Here is a 22,575-nt window from a genome sequence, read left to right on the forward strand (position 1 = left end):
CATTTTAATTGAAAATCATTTTCAATTAACCAAATTTTCAATTACTTGGAATTTTCAATTTGAGCTTTAAATCATTTTCAATTACTTGACCATTCGACTGGTCAAGTAACTGCTCTTGAAATTTTCAATTACTTGACCATTCGACTTTGGTCTTCATTTTATTACTGCTCTTGAAAACTTTCTCTTCATTTTCAATTACTTGAAATTCGAATCTTCATTTTAATTCTTGACCATTCGACTTTCTCTTCATTTTGAAAAATTACTTGACCATTCGACTTTCCTTCATTTTCCATTACTTGAAAATGACTTTCTCTTCATTTTCCAAGTCTTCATTTTTCCACCAAGACTTATTTTAAATGAAAATCAATTAGGAAAGTCGAATGGTCAATTAATTCGACTTTCCCTTCATTTTCAATTACTGCTCTGGACCATTTGACTTTCTCTTCATTTTCCATTACTGCTCTTGACCACTCGACATTCCCTTCATTTTCCATTACTGCTCTTGACCTTTCGACTTTCTCTTCATTTTCCATTACCCCTTCATTTTCCATTACTTGACGATTCGACTTTCTCTTCATTTTCCATAACTTGACCATTCGACTTTCTCTTCATTTTCCATTACTTGACCATTCCACTTTCTCTTCATTTACCATTACTGGTCTTGACCATTCGACTTTCCCTTCATTATCAATTACTTGACCATTCGACTTTCCCTTCATTTTCAATTATTTGACCATTCGACTTTCCCTTCATTTTCAATTACTGCTCTTGACCATTCGACATTCCCTTCATTTTCCATTACTTGACCATTCGACTTTCTCTTCATTTACCGTTACTGGTCTTGACCATTCGACTTTTCCTTCATTTTCCATTACTTGACCATTCGACTTTCTCTTCATTTTCAATTACTTGACCATTCGACTTTCCTTTCATTTTCATTTACTGCTCTTGACCATTCGACTTTCTCTTCATTTTCAATTACTTGACCATTCGACTTTCTCTTCATTTACCGTTACTGGTCTTGACCATTCGACTTTTCCTTCATTTTCAATTACTTGACCATTCGACTTTCTCTTCATTTTCAATTACTTGACCATTCCACTTTCTCTTCATTTACCATTACTGGTCTTGACCATTCGACTTTCCCTTCATTTTCAATTACTTGACCATTCGACTTTCCCTTCATTATCAATTACTTGACCATTCGACTTTCCCTTCATTTTCAATTATTTGACCATTCGACTTTCCCTTCATTTTCAATTACTGCTCTTGACCATTCGACATTCCCTTCATTTTCCATTACTTGACCATTCGACTTTCTCTTCATTTACCGTTACTGGTCTTGACCATTCGACTTTTCCTTCATTTTCCATTACTTGACCATTCGACTTTCTCTTCATTTTCAATTACTTGACCATTCGACTTTCCTTTCATTTTCATTTACTGCTCTTGACCATTCGACTTTCTCTTCATTTTCAATTACTTGACCATTCGAGTTTCTGTTCAATTACAATTACTTTACTTGACGATTCGACTTTCCCTTCATTTTCAATTACTTGACCATTCGACTTTCCCTTCATTTTCCATTACTGCTCTGGACCATTTGACTTTCTCTTCATTTTCCATTACTGCTCTTGACCATTCGACTTTCCCTTCATTTTCAATTACTTGACCATTCGACTTTCCCTTCATTTTCAATTGCTTGACCATTCGACTTTCCCTTCATTTTCAATTACTGCTCTTGACCATTCGACATTCCCTTCATTTTCCATTACTTGACCATTTGACTTTCTCTTCATTTACCATTACTGGTCTTGACCATTCGACTTTTCCTTCATTTTCCATAACTTGACCATTCGACTTTCTCTTCATTTTCAATTACTTGACCATTCGACATTCCCTTCATTTTCCATTACTTGACCATTCGACTTTCTCTTCATTTTCAATTACTTGACCATTCGACTTTCCCTTCATTTTCCATTACTTGACCATTCGACTTTCTCTTCATTTTCCATTACTGCTCTTGACCATTCGACTTTCACTTCATTTTCAATTACTTGACCATTCGACTTTCTCTTCATTTTCAATTACTTGACCATTCGACTTTCTCTTCATTTTCAATTACTTGACCATTCGACTTTCTCTTCATTTTCAATTAATTACTGGTCTTGACCATTCAACTTTCGCTTCATTTTCAATTACTTGACCTTTCGACTTTCATTTCATTTTCAATTACTTGACGATTCGACTTTCCCTTCATTTTCAATTACTTGACCATTCGACTTTCTCTTCATTTTCAATTACTTGACCATTCGACTTTCACTTCATTTTCAATTACTTGACCATTCGACTTTCACTTCATTTTCAATTATTTGACCATTCGACTTTCCCTTCATTTTCCATTACTTGACCATTCGACTTTCTCTTCATTTTCAATTACTTGACCATTCGACTTTCTCTTCATTTTCCATTACTGCTCTTGACCTTTCGACTTTCTCTTCATTTTCCATTACTTGACCATTCGACTTTCCCTTCATTTTCAATTACTGCTCTTGACCTTTCGACTTTCTCTTCATTTTCCATTACTTGCCCATTCGACTTTCTCTTCATTTTCAATTACTGGTCTTGACCATTCAACTTTCGCTTCATTTCCAATTACTTGACCATTCGACTTTCTCTTCATTTGCTCATTACAGTACGTACTTCAGATCTGCTCGTTACTACACTGACGTTTTTCTGTGTATGATCGACACTAGTCTACTATACGCTTCTACTATCCTCGTCATCTACTTTTCTACCGTCTCCTTGTTTCCATTCTACTTTCCCATCGTCTGTCCGTTATTATTCTCCTTTTCTATTGTCTGTCCGTAATATTATATTTTTCTATTCTCTGTCTGTTATTATTCTACATTTCTATCGTCTCTCCGTCATTACTCTAGTTTCTATCGTCTGTCCGTCACCACTCTAGTTTCTATCGTCTCTCCGTCACTACTCTAGTTTTCTATTCTCTGTTATTATTCTACATTTCTATCGTCTCTCCGTCATTACTCTAGTTTCTATTGTCTGTCCGTTACATTATATTTTTCTATTCTCTGTCTGTTATTATTCTACATTTCTATCGTCTCTCCGTCACTACTCTAGTTTCTATCGTCTCTCCGTCACTACTCTAGTTTCTATTCTCTGTCTGTTATTATTCTACATTTCTATCGCCTCTCCGTCACTACCCTAGTTTTCTATTCTCTGTCTGTTATTATTCTACATTTCTATCGTCTCTCCGTCATTGCTCTAGTTTCTATTGTCTCTCCGTCACTACTCTAGTTTTCTATTCTCTGTCTGTTATTATTCTACATTTCTATCGTCTCTCCGTCATTACTCTAGTTTCTATTGTCTCTACGTCACTACTTTAGTTTTCTATTCTCTGTCTGTTATTATTCTACATTTCTATCGCCTCTCCGTCACTACTCTAGTTTCTATTGTCTGTCCGTTACATTATATTTTTCTATTCTCTGTCTGTTATTATTCTACATTTCTATCGTCTCTCCGTCACTACTCTAGTTTTCTATCGTCTCTCCGTCACTACTCTAGTTTCTATTGTCTGTCCGTTACATTACATTTTTCTATTCTCTGTCTGTTATTATTCTACATTTCTATCGTCTCTCCGTCACTACTCTAGTTTCTATCGTCTCTCCGTCACTACTCTAGTTTTCTATCGTCTCTCCGTCATTACTCTAGTTTCTATTGTCTGTCCGTTACATTATATTTTTCTATTCTCTGTCTGTTATTATTCTACATTTCTATCGCCTCTCCGTCACTACTCTAGTTTCTATTGTCTGTCTGTTATTATTCTACATTTCTATCGCCTCTCCGTCACTACCCTAGTTTTCTATTCTCTGTCTGTTATTATTCTACATTTCTATCGCCTCTCCGTCACTACCCTAGTTTTCTATTCTCTGTCTGTTATTATTCTACATTTCTATCGTCTCTCCGTCATTACTCTAGTTTCTATTGTCTGCCCGTTACATTATATTTTTCTATTCTCTGTCTGTTATTATTCTACATTTCTATCGTCTCTCCGTCACTATTCTAGTGTTATATTGTCTGTACGTTACCATTTTTACTGCTATCGTACGTCCGTTTTTTTTATCTAACGTCTGTCCGATATTATTATACATTTCTATCGTCTGTTCGTTACCATTCTATTTTCCTATCGCCTGTCCGGTACTGCTCTATTTTTTCTATCGTCTGTCCGGTACCATTTTACTTTCCTGTCGTCTGTCCTTTACCATTTTACATTTTTCTTTGGTTGTCCGTTATCATTTTTCTTTTCTATCGTCTGTAGGTTGCTAGCCTACTTTTCTATCGTCTGTCCATTACCATTTTACTTTTCTGATGTCTGTCCGTTACCATTCTACTTTTCTATCGTCTGTCCATCACCATTTTACTTTTCTAAAGTATGTCCGTTCCCATTTTACTTTTCCGATGTCTGCTCGTTTTCATTCTTTTTTCGATTGTTTGTCCGTTACCATTTAACGATTTCAAAGTCTGTCTCTCATCATTCTTTTCTATTGTCTGTCCGCTATCATTACATTTTTCAATTGTCTGTCCGCTATCATTCCACTTTTCTATTGTCTGTCCACTATCATTCCACTGTCCGTTACTAGTCTACTTTTATATCGTAAATCCGTTACCATTCTATTTTTTTATCGTCTGTCCGTTACCATTTAACGATTTCAAAGTCTGTCCCTCATCATTCTACTCTTCTATCGTCTGTTTGTTACAGGTCTATTTTTCCGTCCTTAGTCCATTACCATTTTACTTTTCTGTTGTCGTTTCTTTACCATTTTTCTTTCCTATCGTCTGTCTATTACTCTTTATTCTTTATCGTCTGTCCGTTACCATTCTACTTTTCTATCGTCTGTCCGTTTTTATTCTACTTTTCTATTGTCTGTCCGATATTATTTTACTATTTTATCGTCTGTCTGTTATTATTCTACTTTTCTATCGTCTGTCCGTTTTTATTCTACTTTTCTATTGTCTATCCGTTACCATTCCACTTTTCTATTGTCTGTCCGTTTTTATTCTACTTTTCTATTGTCTGTCCGATATTATTTTACTATTGTATCGTCAGTCCGTTATCTTTCTATAATATCCTACAAAATTTTACATAATCTGCTAACGAAACGACTTATTACAAGCCGTTAATTATAAATTTGCACTGACCACATTCTTTAACACGCTACCCAGCTGTTCTCCGCTTTCGTCCTTGATCGTATGACTTTCTCAAGGTTTATACTGACATGAGCATTAAAGCTAGGTTATAAGACCGAGTCAGACAGGGTCGATTTTAATTTTTTTAGGTTCGCGCCAGTTTAAACTTGGTGTTGTATTTTTTGCATAATAAATTTGTAAATTGGTTATAAATACAAAAGTTGATTTTGACGACACGACAGTTCATCTTTGAAGTTATGTGATAAATCTATGTTTTTTTTTTATCTTTCTATAGCTTATTGCAATTTTTTTTATAAAATGTATTGGTTGTGTTTGGAGAAGTCAGTTAAGATCTAGGATACACATCCGTTTTTTTTTATTATCCATTGAACAAATATTCTCTACAATAAACAAAAACACACTTGTAAAAACTGCTGTATTTCACAGTACAAATACAATATTGATCAATCAAAAACACACAAAACATATTTACTGAACACATCACGAAAAAGGTATTCAAACAAACATGTCCTTTGTTGGTTTATAAATTACATCAACGACTTCCTCTTTTTCTACGAGAGAAAAATTACGCTATGTGATGATCAGTAAACATAGCGAGACCCAGCCGCCATTTTGGTGCCATGAGAATATTCTGAGTCACTGGGCAAATTGATTTCCACTTAGCTGTTCCCGCTATACGTGTTTACTCTGCCTGTATGTCCCATTGAAAGCTTGTAAATCGGTTTGAAGTGAGTTGTTTAGCATATTGAGATGATCGGGATACGTAGTGGAACCCGTTGGTTGTCCCCTACAGTATAGAGAGTATCTTATCAGTGATGCATGTGCAGTGTATATTTTCACTACTTAAAGTTTTCATACAGAACTTAGCTTCAATATTCGTTAAAATGCATACTACTGAGCAGAACTCGCCTGGAGCGGTACGTCAGCTAAAACAAAAAATTAACTAGTATACAGTTAAAATTGTCAGATCAACATAATTTGTGTGAATTGTTTTTAATTATTGGCTAGACAACATTGAACTAAAAACTATGAAGGAATTTGGTTATTTTTTCATGGAATGGTCGTATTTATCTATGTAACAAACAAATTTCCAGAGCAACAGATTGATCACAGATTCAGATATTTTGTGGTAAAGCAGTGTATTGTTGGCAATCGAAACCAGGACAACACAACAATAATATATTGTTATTGGTGGGCTATATTTCAATAATATCCATTTAAACCTTGAAAAGTTTTATAAAGGCATTTACTTATAATCTGGACAGTACATCTGTAGTCCCTAGTTTTATCAAGACATTTGCTAATCAGCTGAATCAGCACTGAGTACTGTTCAGCTGATTAGTAAATGTTTTAATAAAGACCTTTTCTAATTCTTATTACTTCTATTGTCCCGATGTTTAACAGCTGTGTCGAGCGTTTCCTCCTCCGTTCCGAAACTTTATTCTATTATAGTTGTAAATTATAGAATGATCTTGGGGTTATTAACTTCCGATCGATCACAAATACAATTAACATGAACGTGATATTTAAATAAAAGAATGTTTATCTTGACTATTGCTTGTATAGACTTTACTAGCTGACGCATAGTGTCCTGACAACAAAGACATGTTCCAACATAACATTTTATTTTTTTCATTTCGAAAGTTAACCATAAAGAGAATAACGTACAATATGTATATTCTGTATAGTACAATAAATATTTTTAGCTTATCTTCAAACTGTTAAATACAATATCTTTCTCTTTTAACTTCTAACTGTCCAGTACAATATGTTTTAGTTCATCTTCTAACTGTCCAGTACAATATGTTTTAGTTCATCTTCTAACTGTCCAGTACAATATGCTTTTAGTTCATCTTCTAACTGTCCAGTACAATATGATTTTAGTTCATCTTCTAACTGTCCAGTACAATATGATTTTAGTTCATCTTCTAACTGTCCAGTACAATATGTTTTAGTTCATCTTCTAACTGTCCAGTACAATATGTTTTAGTTCAGCTTCTAACTGTCCAGTACAATATGTTTTAGTTCAGCTTCTAACTGTCCAGTACAATATGTTTTAGTTCATCTTCTAACTGTCCAGTACAATATGCTTTTAGTTCATCTTCTAACTGTCCAGTACAATATGCTTTTAGTTCATCTTCTAACTGTCCAGTACAATATGATTTTAGTTAATCTTCTAACTGTCCAGTACAATATGTTTTAGTTCATCTTCTAACTGTCCAGTACAATATGCTTTTAGTTCATCTTCTAACTGTCCAGTACAATATGATTTTAGTTCATCTTCTAACTGTCCAGTACAATATGCTTTAGTTCAGCTTCTAACTGTCCAGTACAATATGATTTTAGTTCATCTTCTAACTGTCCAGTACAATATGTTTTTCCTTTAACTTCCAACTTTCCAGTACAATATGTTTTTCCTTTAACTTCCAACTTTCCAGTACAATATGTTTTTCCTTTAACTTCCAACTTTCCAGTACAATACGTTTTTCCTTTAACTTCCAACTGTCCAGTACAATATGCTTTAGTTCATCTTCTAACTGTCCAGTACAATATGTTTTTAGCCCATCTTCCAACTCTCCAGTACAATATATTAGACAGTTTAGCACCAGAAAAATTTTCTGTTTATCATACATCTGTTTTTCAGATGACAAAATAATTTGACCGAACTCCATTATTTCTGAATTAAAAGTCCATAACATCATAAGATTACTGAAAAGATATAGGATCGGTAAATAGAATCAGTTTAAGTCAAACGTCTGGATATTGTATAAATAATGTAACATGTTTATTAGTTTAATAAGGACTTACTCGGAACAGCCAAGGTCATTTGAAGGAAGAGACGAGAGAGACAGAAAGACATTTACAAACAGAGTATTTAGTTTTATTCCATATCATCAATTCTTACATTTGGCCCTTCCTACGATAGACCAAAGTTATCCTGGACTTCTCCAGTGTCCAAATATCTTTAGCATCACAGAAATCAATACTGACCGCGCGTTTTCTAAATATCGTGCGGAATTCTGGGAATTTATTCTATAGTATAACCAGACATGGGAATTTGCACTCGGTATTCAACAAGGGGTTTGGATCAGGGATATGTGAGGGTTCCGTACAAGTGTACTAGGATTGTATTTAACAGTGACACTAGTATGAATGGTACATACATTGGTGGTGAAGAATGCTTTACGTTTTAATCTATGTATATCAGATTTGAATGGAATTCTAGAGGAGAGACTCCAACGGTTTGTGATGGATATTTTAAAAGACAAAAATAATCGGATGAATGCCAAGAACTTTATCGAGGAGTAATAAACGACAAATGTTGTAATATCGTCATGTTTTAGATTTCATAATTTTTCTATATTTCCTTTTTTGATCACTTATGTTATTAGCATATGCCATCTAATTCTAATAAATAGCTTTGATATTGATTAATTCTATAATTACGTCTGTTTCACAACTGATCTACCACGTGATGAAATTCGTAGCAGTGTGTTATTGTTGATGTTTACACACTTTTAAAGCCTCCGATCGTCTATGACCTCTAACAGTTCTAATTGGTTAGTCACTGAACTTTGACATCGGACTAATTTACAAGCGCGTTACATTAGTTTACAGTGGCCAGGAAAATCCATACTTCATTGAAACAAAAATACAAACACCAATGATCTTACGGACTGTCGGGTGGGTTTTTTTTACCCTGAGATGGCAGCTAGAGGAATCAAATAAGTAGAGTGTAAGTGTGCACAGATGTCGTCTCCATTTGTAGGTATCATGATCTATACAATGTCACCTTCTCCAATGATGTTTCTAAATTGGCTGTACGCTGATTATCAATGTAGGTCTCAAAGAAGAGAAACTAGAAAGCCTGACTAACCATTCAGCGGGGATATATTAAACTCTGTTGAGACGTTACAGCTATAGCGTAGTATACATGTACTGTACCTAAGTAATACTGTTGCCAACCGAACATAAAGGCTATCTAATTATTTAACTTACCTCTGTTGTAAATTTATACCCAATATTGGAACTCTTGTCAATAAACTGATAAAATGATGTAAACAACAAAATACATGACACGTTTGATACACACACGTTAGTGGTAAATTCGTGATTTTTGTTTACAGTAGCCTAGATTTCAATCAATTTCGACGTTGAACTCACGTCAACCACGCAATATTTCCAACGTGTTGCCCGCCAGCCAGTACAGCACTTTATATATAAATTAGCCATTCCTTCGTACCGAACTGCACTTCAACTTCATGTCATGTCTATAGGTATACTTATCGCTATACCAATGATGACAATCAAAAAAAAAAAAAAAAAAAACCTGACAGAACAGAAACCATAGATCCACCAATAAGTCACTGAAAGTCTACATAGCCTGCAAATGTCACCAGCATCCAAGGCACAACGTAGTACCATCATCCTCATAACGATAATCTCCGGAGACGTTGAACTCAACCCTTGTTCTACCAAAAAGGTATTTTCCTATGCAGTTTGTGAAATCCTTGTAACGTGGAAGAATGACGGGCTTTGTTGAACTTTGAGCTCCTGCACCGTTCGTCAATCCAATGGCTGGGTGGACTCGTTCAGTTTAGTCTTCTGTGAAACAGGAGCCCGAAGTCAATGAAACACAGCACATAAGTGATAGGAGAAACAGAAGTAGGGACAATTCCATACCAACACCTCAATTACTTCCAAAAGTTCAGATTAATGACAGACAACTGCATCCGTTTAAGAGAGAGAGAGAGAGAGAGAGAGAGAGAGAGAGAGAGAGAGAGAGAGAAATTTAAAAAGACATTAAACAACACTTAACCGGATGTAATAATACGTACAGAACCATAACTAAAAGGGATAAAACCTGGAAAAACCGCAGCTAAAGATGCAATCAAATCATCAGACGTATTCCCAGACGGCTATACTGCATTCAGGAACGACAAAGGACCACTAGGAGGAGGCGACTTTGTATTGGTAACAAAAATATCATAGCAACTGAACAAGCAAATATGTAACCAAAGGTGAAATGGAAGGGGTCAAAATCTTGGTGCATTCTACATGCTGCACAGAGTCCTGAAGACCATGGAGGAAATTGAAGGAAGGAAGGAAACAGTAACATTAAACCAGCCGGTGACTTTAACCGTCCAAAGATAAACCGAGAATTACTGACAATGTAACAAGAAGCACAAAGAGGTAGAAAGGAAACTAATTGATATCACATATAGGCCTTACACAACTGCACGAGGACACAACTAGAGTAAGTAACTAGACCTTATCTTCACCACCAACCTACTCTGGCTAAAGTATCATACCAATACCAAGAATCTTAGAGTACCACAAAATACAGGCCCCATCCCCGGGTTCTGTTTTGGTTTGATAAGGAGTATATATGCAGTTCTCGGTAGTAAAGGGTTCTGTCCTCGGGTTATGTTTTGGTTTAATAAGGAGTATATATAAAGTCCTCGGGTAGTAAAGGGTTCTGTTCTCGAGTTCTGTTTTGATTTGGTTAGGAGTATATATAAAGTTCTCGGGTAGTAAAGGGTTCTGTTCTCGATTTCTGTTTTGATTTGGTTAGGAGTATATATAAAGTCCTTGGATAGATAAGGGTTCTGTGCTCGGGTTCTGTTTTGGTTTGATAAGGAGTATATATAAATTTCTTTGATTCGGTTCGGTTTGGTTTGCAAGTAACGTTAATCGCTGAATTTTATGCTAGCTAATGGTACAAGAGAAACGGAGACAAGTTTAATAACTATTCCGTATATACATTAAAATGCCTGCCATTTGTGGCAGGGTAAACATTTATCAGAAAACTGTTTTTACTTGTATACTGATGCTGCCAAACAGGGCGTCAAGAACTTTTATAAACACAGGAAACACTACATATTAGTAACATCTAGTCTTAACACAAGATTCGGAATCTGAAGACAAATATCGATGTTATTTCTATGTCGGACGTGCTCCATCGCCACCTCTATGTCGTACACTATATACTTCCGCACTAGATATTTGTCTTATGAAGGTGACTTTCTAACTTGTTAAGATCTAAGAACATTTTGTCATTATCTTGACGAAAATAATGTTCCGATATATACCATGTCGTATAATTATGACAATAAATAATCAAATGGAACACAACGGTTCAGCAATTGTATAATCTCTTTAATGTAAGTATATATTGTTAGAAATGGTGTGTAAATCCTTTATTTAACAGCGTGTTTGTGTCTGTGTTTTGTTTTCTGTTGTAATTCTTAGCTTTGAGTATCTTATTTATGTTTATTATTTGCTGTAGTGTCGCTCTGTTTATTTTTTGTATGTTACGCATATGTTTTTCATTTTCAGTTCTGTATCTTGTATGATATGTGTGTTGATTAGTATTGATGTTACGTCTTGTCCCACTCAATACATCTTTGGGAGTGACATCTTCGTATTTCTGGTATTTATGCTTTGCACGGCGTATTAGCATTTTAACTAATGGGATTTCCGACATTGTCATTATCTTGCAGTGATCTGGCGTAATGTTAAATTTTTCATTCCATGGAGAAGCATGTATTGTCAAATATCTTCGGTCACGTAAATCAGAACAGAAGTTTTGCACATGAAGTTGAACAGTTTTAAAATGTTTAACTTCTTTATGAAACAGAACATCTTCTGCTTCTACCTGAGCTAGAAATCGTGTTTTGAAAAAATCGTACAGCCGGAAATCCGCATAGTTCCATTGTTTAAGTTTGGTCACGTCGGCTGGAAGCAGACTGACGTGTTTTTTGGATTTGCTGTTGTTGATATTTAAGGGGACGTACAGAATATCGTCCAATCCCCATCCCAAATACCGCTTCAAGAGAACAAGGGACTCGGCAAAATATTCCATTACCATCACTAACTTGAAGTCACCAGCTACATCAGCGATGAAATTTTCTACAGAAACGTTGTCGTGAAAACGGGACGGAGGGAGACCAAAATCGTAGGACATTCTATTCCTCACGAACAGCGTCCGTATATGATGATATCTGTCTTGGTGCGAGAAGTATTGATGTATCGCCTCAGCTGGCGCTGATCGGTTGGACAAACCGGACACTTTTTGTATACTGTCAATAAAGCGATAGTAGAATGAGGCAGACAGGAAGTGTGATTGGGGCTCCCGAATTATCCCGACATAAACGGTATCATTTGGCATGATATCGCGGAACGCCTGGCGATTGTAGACGACGTGATTACAAAGAATGTTGTATGTTTCGTTATGGGGGATAGGCACAACAGTATTTTTGTCCACTGTCTTCCCATGTCCGAGATAATTAAAGCCGTATCCATCCTCTTTATTGGGTAGGACTATATTCAATTTATTTGCCATTCCGAAGCGTAGGAATATATTCATAACTGTAGTACTTCCGGCTTTGTGCACTTTCAGAAACACTGCGTTGGTTTTTTTCCGATGAGGGTTATATTGATGTAGATATTCTTCATCAATAGCTGTCGTGGAATGAGTACTGTCCAGAGATTCACCACTGAAGTTTAATGGATAGGATCGGAATGATGAGCCTGAAGACGAGTTGTCAAGGACCTGTTGCTGTTTTATAGATCCCTCCATGGACAATGCAAGGAACAGGAAAACGCTTGTGCAGATGGCAACACATACTCTGTATGGACCAAAAACATGAGAGTAAACACTTACAAGCAATGAACTCGTCTTTAGAATATATATGTTGTCTACGTTTACACAGTATAAATCATATTACCATAGTCAATTACAGTCTGTCTGTCAGGCTGTACCACATTTCAATAGCAGCACTTATACCATAGTGGATGTATTTTTGTCATGCGAATTCTTTCTGATTTTCAGATATCCTGCTTTTAGTCATATACTTAGGTGTTACAGATGATATCGACAGTACGATCTACTACACACTCGTTAGACGATAGAGTACTATACATCATTACAGGACGTCTTTCATTTATTCATAACTACTAACCTCGTCTGTCAATACACTCATTCCATCAGCAAGTTGAACTAAATCTTTGGCTTAGTGAAATGAATTCATTTTGGGAAACTTGTGATTGTCACAAAATTGTACAAGATGTCTCGTTGAGAGTGATCTGAATCGACAGACAGATAAATTAGCTTTAATTTAGTATATGATTCACTATATAATATGACCTAATATTGTCTTCCAGACTTCAACAAACATCGATAAATTGTCAAACTTCGGATAGTCGGACACTCATATGTCAGCGAAATCCAATGAAAGCCAATGAAGTTCTAAATCTTCAGTATTACTGTACATGTGTGTATTAACAGGCCAGTATCTATGATTTCTTCATTGCCTGTAGTAGATGTAAACAGATACACAAGATAAATACTTACAAGTACCAGAGCCTTGCTGAGGACATTGTGAGTTTCCGGCAACTCTTCATGGCGGATACAGTGGTCAGATGATCTGTAACATGACGATCAGGTTTAGATCAAAACAAAGGTGATGTTACAGCAGTGGGTGATGTTATAACAGTTGGTGCTGTTACAGCAGTGGGTGAAGTTATAACAGTAGGTGGTGTTACATCAGTGTTTGAGGTTATAACAGTAGGAGGTGTTACAACTGTGGGTGTGGTTATAACAGTAGGTGGTGTTACAACAGTGTGTGAGGTTATAACAGTAGGCACTGTAACAACAGTGAATGAGGTTATAACAGTAGGTGGTGTTACAACAGTGGGTGTGGTTATAACAGTAGGTGGTGTTACAACAGTGTGTGAGGTTATAACAGTAGGCACTGTTACAACAGTGTGTGAGGTTATAACAGTAGGTGGTGTTACAACTGTGTGTGAGGTTATAACAGTAGGTGGTGTTACAACAGTGGGTGTGGTTATAACAGTAGGTGGTGTTACAACTGTGTGTGAGGTTATAACAGTAGGTGGTGTTACCGCAGTGTGTGAGGTTATAACAGTAGGTGGTGTTACAACTGTGTGTGAGGTTATAACAGTAGGTGGTGTTACAGCAGTGTGTGAGGTTATAACAGTAGGTGGTGTTACATCAGTGAGTGAGGTTATAACAGTAGGTGGTGTTACAACAGTGTTTGAGGTTATACCAGTTGGTGGTGTTAGAACAGTGTGTGAGGTTATAACAGTAGGTGGTGTTACAACAGTGTGTGAGGTTATAACAGTAGGTGGTGTTACAACAGTGTGTGAGGTTATAACAGTAGGTGGTGTTACAACAGTGAGTGAGGTTATAACAGTAGATGTTACAACAGTGTGTTAGGTTATAACAGTAGATGGTGTTACAACAGTGAGTGAGTTTATAACAGTAGGTGGTGTTACAACTGTGTGTGAGGTTATAACAGTAGGTGGTGTTATAGCAGTGGGTGATGTTATAACAGTAGGTGGTGTTACAAGTGTGTGAGGTTATAACAGTAGATGTTGTTACAGCAGTGAGTGATGTTATCACAGGAGGTTGTGTTACCGCAGTGGGTGAGGTTATAACAGTAGGTGGTGTTACAACAGTGTGTGAGGTTATAACAGTAGGTGGTGTTATAGCAGTGGGTGATGTTATAACAGTAGGTGCTGTTACAAAAGTGGGTGAGGTTATAATCGTGAACGAGGTTACAAATGTTCGTTTGTGGTGTTAGAGTGTTATGTATTGTTTATAAATAACGAGTATGGTTGGGGTTGGGTTGAGGTAATAGGGTGTTACGATAGTGGCATTCATACTACAAATGACTCAAATAGATGCATATATACACTTTTGAAATAACAATGCACGTTTTATCAAATTGCATGAAATGGAACATCACCCGCTCCCTTTTAAAAGGAGCTTGTCAAATGTTTATGTGTTTAGATAAATTTTACACTGACCAATTCACTAATTGATACTATTTCACGTTCCCTAATCTGCTTAAAAAACATTAATTCATAATCTTTTCATTTATGTTAGAAAATTTTCCGGACCGGTCATCGCTGATGTGGTATACCATACTTGTTCTGTATGCCATGCGATAGAGCACCCTCGTCCGTTGTTCGGTTAGGTAGCCCCATCTACTACAAGATATATGCCTCTTATAATTACCCTCACGCAGTGATAGGCCCAGCAAACAAAGAGACATTTGTGTAAAAGTATAAACTATAATAGTTCTCTAGAAAGACAGTTTCAGTGTACTTAATTCGTTAACCTTTATTTTCTCTTTCGTCAGTTGTATGTATTGGGATCTGATCTTCCTCAGGGCCAGTCTACAGGTACCCTGATTCGGTGATTGTCACCTCGTTACTCTTCCTCAGGGCCAGTCTACAGGGACACTGATCCGGTGATTGTCACCTCGTTACTCTTCCTCATAGCCAGTCTACAGGGACATTTATCCGGTGATTCTTACCTCGTTACCCTTCCTCAGAGCAAGTCTTCTGGGACACTGATCCGGTGGTTTTCACCTCGTTACTCTTCCTCAGAACCAATCTACAGGGACACTGATCCGGTGATTGTCACCACGTTACTCTTCCTCATAGCCAGTCTACAGTGACCCTGGTCCGGTAATTTTCACCACATTATTCTTCCTCAGAAGCAATCTACAGTGACCCTGGTCCGGTGATTGTCACCTCGTTATTCATATATTTAACTTTAGATTTGTTACTTATGGATGAACTACTTATACTGATACACACAAAAAGAAAATGTCCTAGTGGACATCTCCAGACAACAGCCGTCACCCCCAAGCATGGACGGATTCCCCCCCCCCCCTCCCCCATTAAATTGGCTCGTAATCTTCACCTGCTGCTACAAGGTGCCTCCACCTCAAATTTACTCCGGTTATATTCACCATATGGACAATTTAAGACTTTCCTGTATACCATTCATATTCTATACACAACGGAAACTTAATGTATTCTATCTACATCCTCATCCACTGTTCATAACCTCAGAACCGAGCGGAAAGCGACCAAAGTACGGAAAGAAGAATAATGCGCGTTGAATACACCTAAAAGGTTTCCCATGAGGTGTAGTGTAGTAGCAGGAGGGTTGAGGTTATGGGGGTCGGAGACTAGGAGGGGGACAGGGACGGTGGTGGATTCTGCTTCATGTGTTATAGCTGCCACGAAATTTCTATCACAGGTGAGAGCACTACCTCTATACAATTCGGTGTTACAAAATTTTGATATTGCTCAATGCCTAAAATATGAAGATTTTTATCTATCTCCAAGTTATACATAAGTCAGGAAAAAGACGCCTTTTGCTAACGAAAATCAGTTTATTGCTTAAAGTAAGCTGTGTGATAGCAAGGGGTTCTGAGTATATATATAGTCCTCGGATAGTAAGGGGTTCTGTCCTCGAGTTCTGTTTTGATTTGGTTAGGAGTATATATAAAGTTCTCGGGTCGTAAAGGGTTCTGTTCTCGAGTTCTGTTTTGATTTGGTTAGGAGTATATATAAAGTCCTCGGGTAGTAAAGGGTTCTGTTCTCGAGTTCTGTTTTGATTTGGTTAGGAGTATATATAAAGTCCTCGGGTAGTAAAGGGTTCTGTCGAGTTCTGTTTTGATTTCTGTTTATATATTTGGTTAGTTCTGAGTATATATAAAGTCCTCGGATAGTAAGGGGTTCTGTTCTCGAGTTCTGTTTTGATTTGGTTAGGAGTATATATAAAGTCCTCGGGTCGTAAAGGGTTCTGTTCTCGAGTTCTGTTTTGATTTGGTTAGGAGTATATATAAAGTCCTCGGATAGTAAAGTGTTCTTTCCTCGGGTTCTGTTTTGGTTTGATAAGGAGTATATATAAAGTTCTCGGGTAGTAAAGGGTTCTGTTCTCGAGTTCTGTTTTGATTTGGTTAGGAGTATATATAAAGTCCTCGGATAGTTAAGGGTTCTGTCCTCGAGTTCTGTTTTGGTTTGATAAGGAGTATATATACAGTTCTCGGTAGTAAAGGGTTCTGTCCTCGGGTTCTGTTTTGGTTTGATAAGGAATATATATAAATTTCTTTGATTCGGTTCGGTTTGGTTTGCAAGTAACGTTAATCGCTGAATTTTATGCTAGCTAATGGTACAAGAGAAACGGAGACAAGTTTAATAACTATTCCGTATATACATTAAAATGCCTGCCATTTGTGGCAGGGTAAACATTTATCAGAAAACAGTTTTTATTTGTATACTGATGCTGCCAAACAGGGCGTCAAGAACTTTTATGAACACAGGAAACACTACATATTAGTAACATCTAGTCTTATCACAAGATTCGGAATCTGAAGACAAATATCGATGTTATTTCTATGTCGGACGTGCTCCATCGCCACTTCTATGTCGTACACTGTATACTTCCGCACTAGATATTTGTCTTATGAAGGTGACAGTGTTGTCATCGAAACTTTCTAACTTGTTAAGATCTAAGAACATTTTGTCATTATCTTGACGAAAAAAATGTTCCGATATATACCATGTGGTATAATTATGACAATAAATAATCAAATGGAACACAACGGTTCAGCAATTGTATAATCTCTTTAATGTAAGTATATATTGTTAGAAATGGTGTGTAAATCCTTTATTTAACAGCGTGTTTGTGTCTGTGTTTTGTTTTCTGTTGTAATTCTTAGCTTTGAGTATCTTATTTATGTTTATTATTTTCTGTAGTGTCGCTCTGTTTATTTTTTGTATGTTACGCGTATGCTTTTCATTTTCAGTTCTGTATCTTGTATGATATGTGTGTTGATTAGTATTGATGTTACGTCTTGTCCCACTCAATACATCTTTGGGAGTGACATCTTCGTATTTCTGGTATTTATGCTTTGCACGGCGTATTAGCATTTTAACTAATGGGATTTCCGACATTGTCATTATCTTGCAGTGATCTGGCGTAATGTTAAATTTTTCATTCCATGGAGAAGCATGTATTGTCAAATATCTTCGGTCACGTAAATCAGAACAGAAGTTTTGCACATGAAGTTGAACAGTTTTAAAATGTTTAACTTCTTTATGAAACAGAACACCTTCTGCTTCTACCTGAGCTAGAAATCGTGTTTTGAAAAAATCGTACAGCCGGAAATCCGCATAGTTCCATTGTTTAAGTTTGGTCACGTCGGCTGGAAGCAGACTGACGTGTTTTTTGGATTTGCTGTTGTTGATATTTAAGGGGACGTACAGAATATCGTCCAATCCCCATCCCAGATACCGCTTCAAGAGAACAAGGGACTCGGCAAAATATTCCATTACCATCACTAACTTGAAGTCACCAGCTACATCAGCGATGAAATTTTCTACAGAAACGTTGTCGTGAAAACGGGACGGAGGGAGACCAAAATCGTAGGACATTCTATTCCTCACGAACAGCGTCCGTATATGATGATATCTGTCTTGGTGCGAGAAGTATTGATGTATCGCCTCAGCTGGCGCTGATCGGTTGGACAAACCGGACACTTTTTGTATACTGTCAATAAAGCGATAGTAGAATGAGGCAGACAGGAAGTGTGATTGGGGCTCCCGAATTATCCCCACATAAACGGTATCATTTGGCATGATATCGCGGAACGCCTGGCGATTGTAGACGACGTGATTACAAAGAATGTTGTATGTTTCGTTATGGGGGATAGGCACAACAGTATTTTTGTCCACTGTCTTCCCATGTCCGAGATAATTAAAGCCGTATCCGTCCTCTTTATTGGGTAGGACTATATTCAATTTATTTGCCATTCCGAAGCGTAGGAATATATTCATAACTGTAGTACTTCCGGCTTTGTGCACTTTCAGAAACACTGCGTTGGTTTTTTTCCGATGAGGGTTATATTGATGTAGATATTCTTTATCAATAGCTGTCGTGGAATGAGTACTGTCCCGAGATTCACCACTGAAGTTTAATGGATAGGATCGGAATGATGAGCCTGAAGACGAGTTGTCAAGGACCTGTTGCTGTTTTATAGATCCCTCCATGGACAATGCAAGGAACAGGAAAACGCTTGTGCAGATGGCAACACATACTCTGTATGGACCAAAAACATGAGAGTAAACACTTACAAGCAATGAACTCGTCTTTAGAATATATATGTTGTCTACGTTTACACAGTATAAATCATATTACCATAGTCAATTACAGTCTGTCTGTCAGGCTGTACCACATTTCAATAGCAGCACTTATACCATAGTGGATGTATTTTTGTCATGCGAATTCTTTCTGATTTTCAGATATCCTGCTTTTAGTCATATACTTAGGTGTTACAGATGATATCGACAGTACGATCTACTACACACTCGTTAGACGATAGAGTACTATACATCATTACAGGACGTCTTTCATTTATTCATAACTACTAACCTCGTCTGTCAATACACTCATTCCATCAGCAAGTTGAACTAAATCTTTGGCTTAGTGAAATGAATTCATTTTGGGAAACTTGTGATTGTCACAAAATTGTACAAGATGTCTCGTTGAGAGTGATCTGAATCGACAGACAGATAAATTAGCTTTAATTTAGTATATGATTCACTATATCATATGACCTAATATTGTCCACCAGACTTCAACAAACATCGATAAATTGTCAAACTTCGGATAGTCGGACACTCATATGGCAGCGAAATCCAATGAAAGCCAATGAAGTTCTAAATCTTCAGTATTACTGTACATGTGTGTATTAACAGGCCAGTATCTATGATTTCTTCATTGCCTGTAGTAGATGTAAACAGATACACAAGATAAATACTTACAAGTACCAGAGCCTTGCTGAGGACATTGTGAGTTTCCGGCAACTCTTCATGGCGGATACAGTGGTCAGATGATCTGTAACATGACGATCAGGTTTAGATCAAAACAAAGGTGATGTTACAGCAGTGGGTGATGTTATAACAGTTGGTGCTGCTACAGCAGTGGGTGAAGTTATAACAGTAGATGGCGTTATAGTAGTGGGTTAGGTTATAACAGTAGGTGGTGTTACAGCAGTGTGTGAGGTTATAACAGTAGGCGGTGTTACAACAGTGTGTGAGGTTATAACAGTAGGAGGTGTTACAACTGTGGGTGTGGTTATAACAGTAGGTGGTGTTACAACAGTGTGTGAGGTTATAACAGTAGGTGGTGTTACAACAGTGTGTGAGGTTATAACAGTAGGTGATGTTACAGCAGTGTGTGAGGTTATAACAGTAGGTGGTGTTACAGCAGTGTGTGAGGTTATAACAGTAGATGCTGTTACAACAGTGGGTGAGGTTATAACAGTAGGTGGTGTTACAACAGTGTGTGAGGTTATAACAGTAGATGTTACAACAGTGGGTGAGGTTATAACAGTAGGTGGTGTTACAACAGTGTGTGAGGTTATAACAGTAGATGTTACAACAGTGTGTTAGGTTATAACAGTAGATGGTGTTACAACAGTGAGTGAGGTTATAACAGTAGGTGGTGTTACAACTGTGTGTGAGGTTATAACAGTAGGTGGTGTTATAGCAGTGGGTGATGTTATAACAGTAGGTGGTGTTACAACAGTGTGTGAGGTTATAACAGTAGGTGGTGTTATAGCAGTGGGTGATGTTATAACAGTAGGTGGTGTTACAACAGTGTGTGAGGTTATAACAGTAGATGTTACAACAGTGTGTTAGGTTATAACAGTAGATGGTGTTACAACAGTGAGTGAGGTTATAACAGTAGGTGGTGTTACAACTGTGTGTGAGGTTATAACAGTAGGTGGTGTTATAGCAGTGGGTGATGTTATAACAGTAGGTGGTGTTATACAGTGGGTGATGTTATAACAGTAGGTGGTGTTACAACAGTGTGTGAGGTTATAACAGTAGATGTTGTTACAGCAGTGAATGATGTTATCACAGGAGGTTGTGTTACCGCAGTGAATGAGGTTATAACTAGGTGCTGTTACAACTGTGGGTGAGGTTATAATCGTGAACGAGGTTACAAATATTCGTTTGTGGTGTTAGAGTGTTATGTATTGTTTACAATAACGAGTATGGTTGGGGTTGGGATGAGGTAATAGGGTGTTACGATAGTGGCATTCATACTACAAATGACTCATAGATGCATATATACACTTTTGAGATAATAACAATGCACGTTTTATCAAATTCCATGAAATGGAACATCACCCGCTCTATGGTTAGAAGTAAAGACTAATCATGTTTCAGTATTACAATATGTATATTTCGAATAAAGAGTAAGGATACAGACTTCCCTCGTTTGTATTACATCCGTATCAACAAGTTTTACAGCAGTTTCGTCTACTTGTTCCACCAAACCTCTGACAAAACTTCTCACAACCATTCTTAGTATTATCAGATCGAGAAGTGGAATTAATTCAAACTAGTCCCAAGAGCTTTTGTCTTATCTAGAACGCCATCTCCTAAAACCATTTACTTGGTTAAGAGTGTTTTTGGAGATGCAAGTTGACAAAAATCATTGGATCAGTTTAATGGTCGTCTTAATTCTTAATGCTCCTATTGGGAAATATTATTTTTACTTGTGCCATGTGAGATGTTTTTAATGTTCGATGATTTGTCTGATGAAGCAGTAGACGCTTACTCTGCCGGAACATCTGGTCTTATTATCTTTGTTCTTTTTCAGGCGTCTCCATGTGAACATTTTCTTCGTGTGTTTTGCCTTCGGATTTTTAAAGATAACTTTGATAATCATATTCTGTATTTACATTTCAAATTATGGCCTGCCTTTAATTGGCGTTAATCTGTATTGTTTTCACATGAGTGCAGATACATTATTTAGATCGTATGACAATAATGTGACCTCATTTAACGCTATGTCCACCTTCGTTACGCAAACGATTTGCACGTTACCCGAGAAAACACACATCACATCTTCACGTACATCATTCGGACGGTTAATGTTTTCAAGAAGTTATTCTATATACAGACTAGGGATTCTTTAGAAATGATAATATTTAGAAATATAATACATTTAAAGTATTGTCAATAAGAATGAATAATGGAGTCTTCTTAACTGACAACAGGTTATTTATCTCTCAAACAGATTGCATTCATATTGACAATAGATACGGTCTCACGACGACCATAGAATGGTTAAATATATTATGTAAACATGAATATGATGGCCAAGGAGTAGTTCCATAGGAGGAGTTTAGTTTATTAGGTTTTAAAATTCTTCTCTGGTACGAATAGACACTCTTTAATTATAAAAGAAGGATAAACCTTGAACTAAATTAAATTGTAATGTATACCTGGATCTCTCAGTTATATATAAATTTACTCTCAAAGTACAGCGTATCAAAAGCAAATTTTAATTTCGTTTTATTGTCATTCCGTAAAATATATTATGTATATGTGCTTGGTCAGTAAGGGTATTGTACACGGGTGCTGGACGGAACGGCGTGAGTACAAATGCATTTGATTGGATTCGTTATTACATGGTTTGTTGTTTGGATGAATAAACAATGA

The 22,575-nt window shown here is 36.8% G+C and overlaps 2 protein-coding genes across 2 annotated transcripts; both read right to left on the reverse strand.

Moving 5' to 3' along the window:
• Positions 1 to 7,583: 7,583 nt before the first annotated feature.
• Positions 7,584 to 13,626, reverse strand: LOC132551131 (galactose-3-O-sulfotransferase 2-like). The gene is made up of 3 exons (XM_060215242.1): positions 13,586 to 13,626; positions 11,614 to 12,860; positions 7,584 to 7,906 (listed from the first exon to the last, which is right to left on the reverse strand). The coding sequence occupies exons 1-3, from the start codon at positions 13,609 to 13,611 to the stop codon at positions 7,584 to 7,586; spliced, it is 1,596 nt and encodes a 531-aa protein (XP_060071225.1). The 5' UTR covers positions 13,612 to 13,626.
• A 23-nt stretch (positions 13,627 to 13,649) lies between these two features.
• LOC132551132 (galactose-3-O-sulfotransferase 2-like) lies at positions 13,650 to 19,922 on the reverse strand. The gene is made up of 3 exons (XM_060215243.1): positions 19,882 to 19,922; positions 17,929 to 19,156; positions 13,650 to 13,658 (listed from the first exon to the last, which is right to left on the reverse strand). Exons 1-3 carry the CDS (start codon positions 19,905 to 19,907, stop codon positions 13,650 to 13,652), a joined length of 1,263 nt encoding a protein of 420 aa, XP_060071226.1. The 5' UTR covers positions 19,908 to 19,922.
• Between the last annotated feature and the right edge of the window lie 2,653 nt (positions 19,923 to 22,575).

This window comes from Ylistrum balloti, unplaced genomic scaffold, assembly GCF_031769215.1.
Source record: "Ylistrum balloti isolate Yb309-2 unplaced genomic scaffold, AGI_CSIRO_Ybal_v1 Utg370180, whole genome shotgun sequence".
Lineage (NCBI taxonomy): Eukaryota > Metazoa > Mollusca > Bivalvia > Pectinida > Pectinidae > Ylistrum > Ylistrum balloti.

Coding starts and splice junctions, on each gene's coding strand:
- LOC132551131 (XM_060215242.1), bottom strand. CDS start 13,611: ATGTCCTCAGCAAGGCTCTGGTACTT. Junction 12,861..13,585: donor TCAGCAAGGCTCTGGTACTT/GTAAGTATTTAT, acceptor TGGTCCATACAG/AGTATGTGTTGCCATCTGCA. Junction 7,907..11,613: donor TGTATTGAGTGGGACAAGAC/GTAACATCAATA, acceptor CTTTTAATTCAG/AAATAATGGAGTTCGGTCAA.
- LOC132551132 (XM_060215243.1), bottom strand. CDS start 19,907: ATGTCCTCAGCAAGGCTCTGGTACTT. Junction 19,157..19,881: donor TCAGCAAGGCTCTGGTACTT/GTAAGTATTTAT, acceptor TGGTCCATACAG/AGTATGTGTTGCCATCTGCA.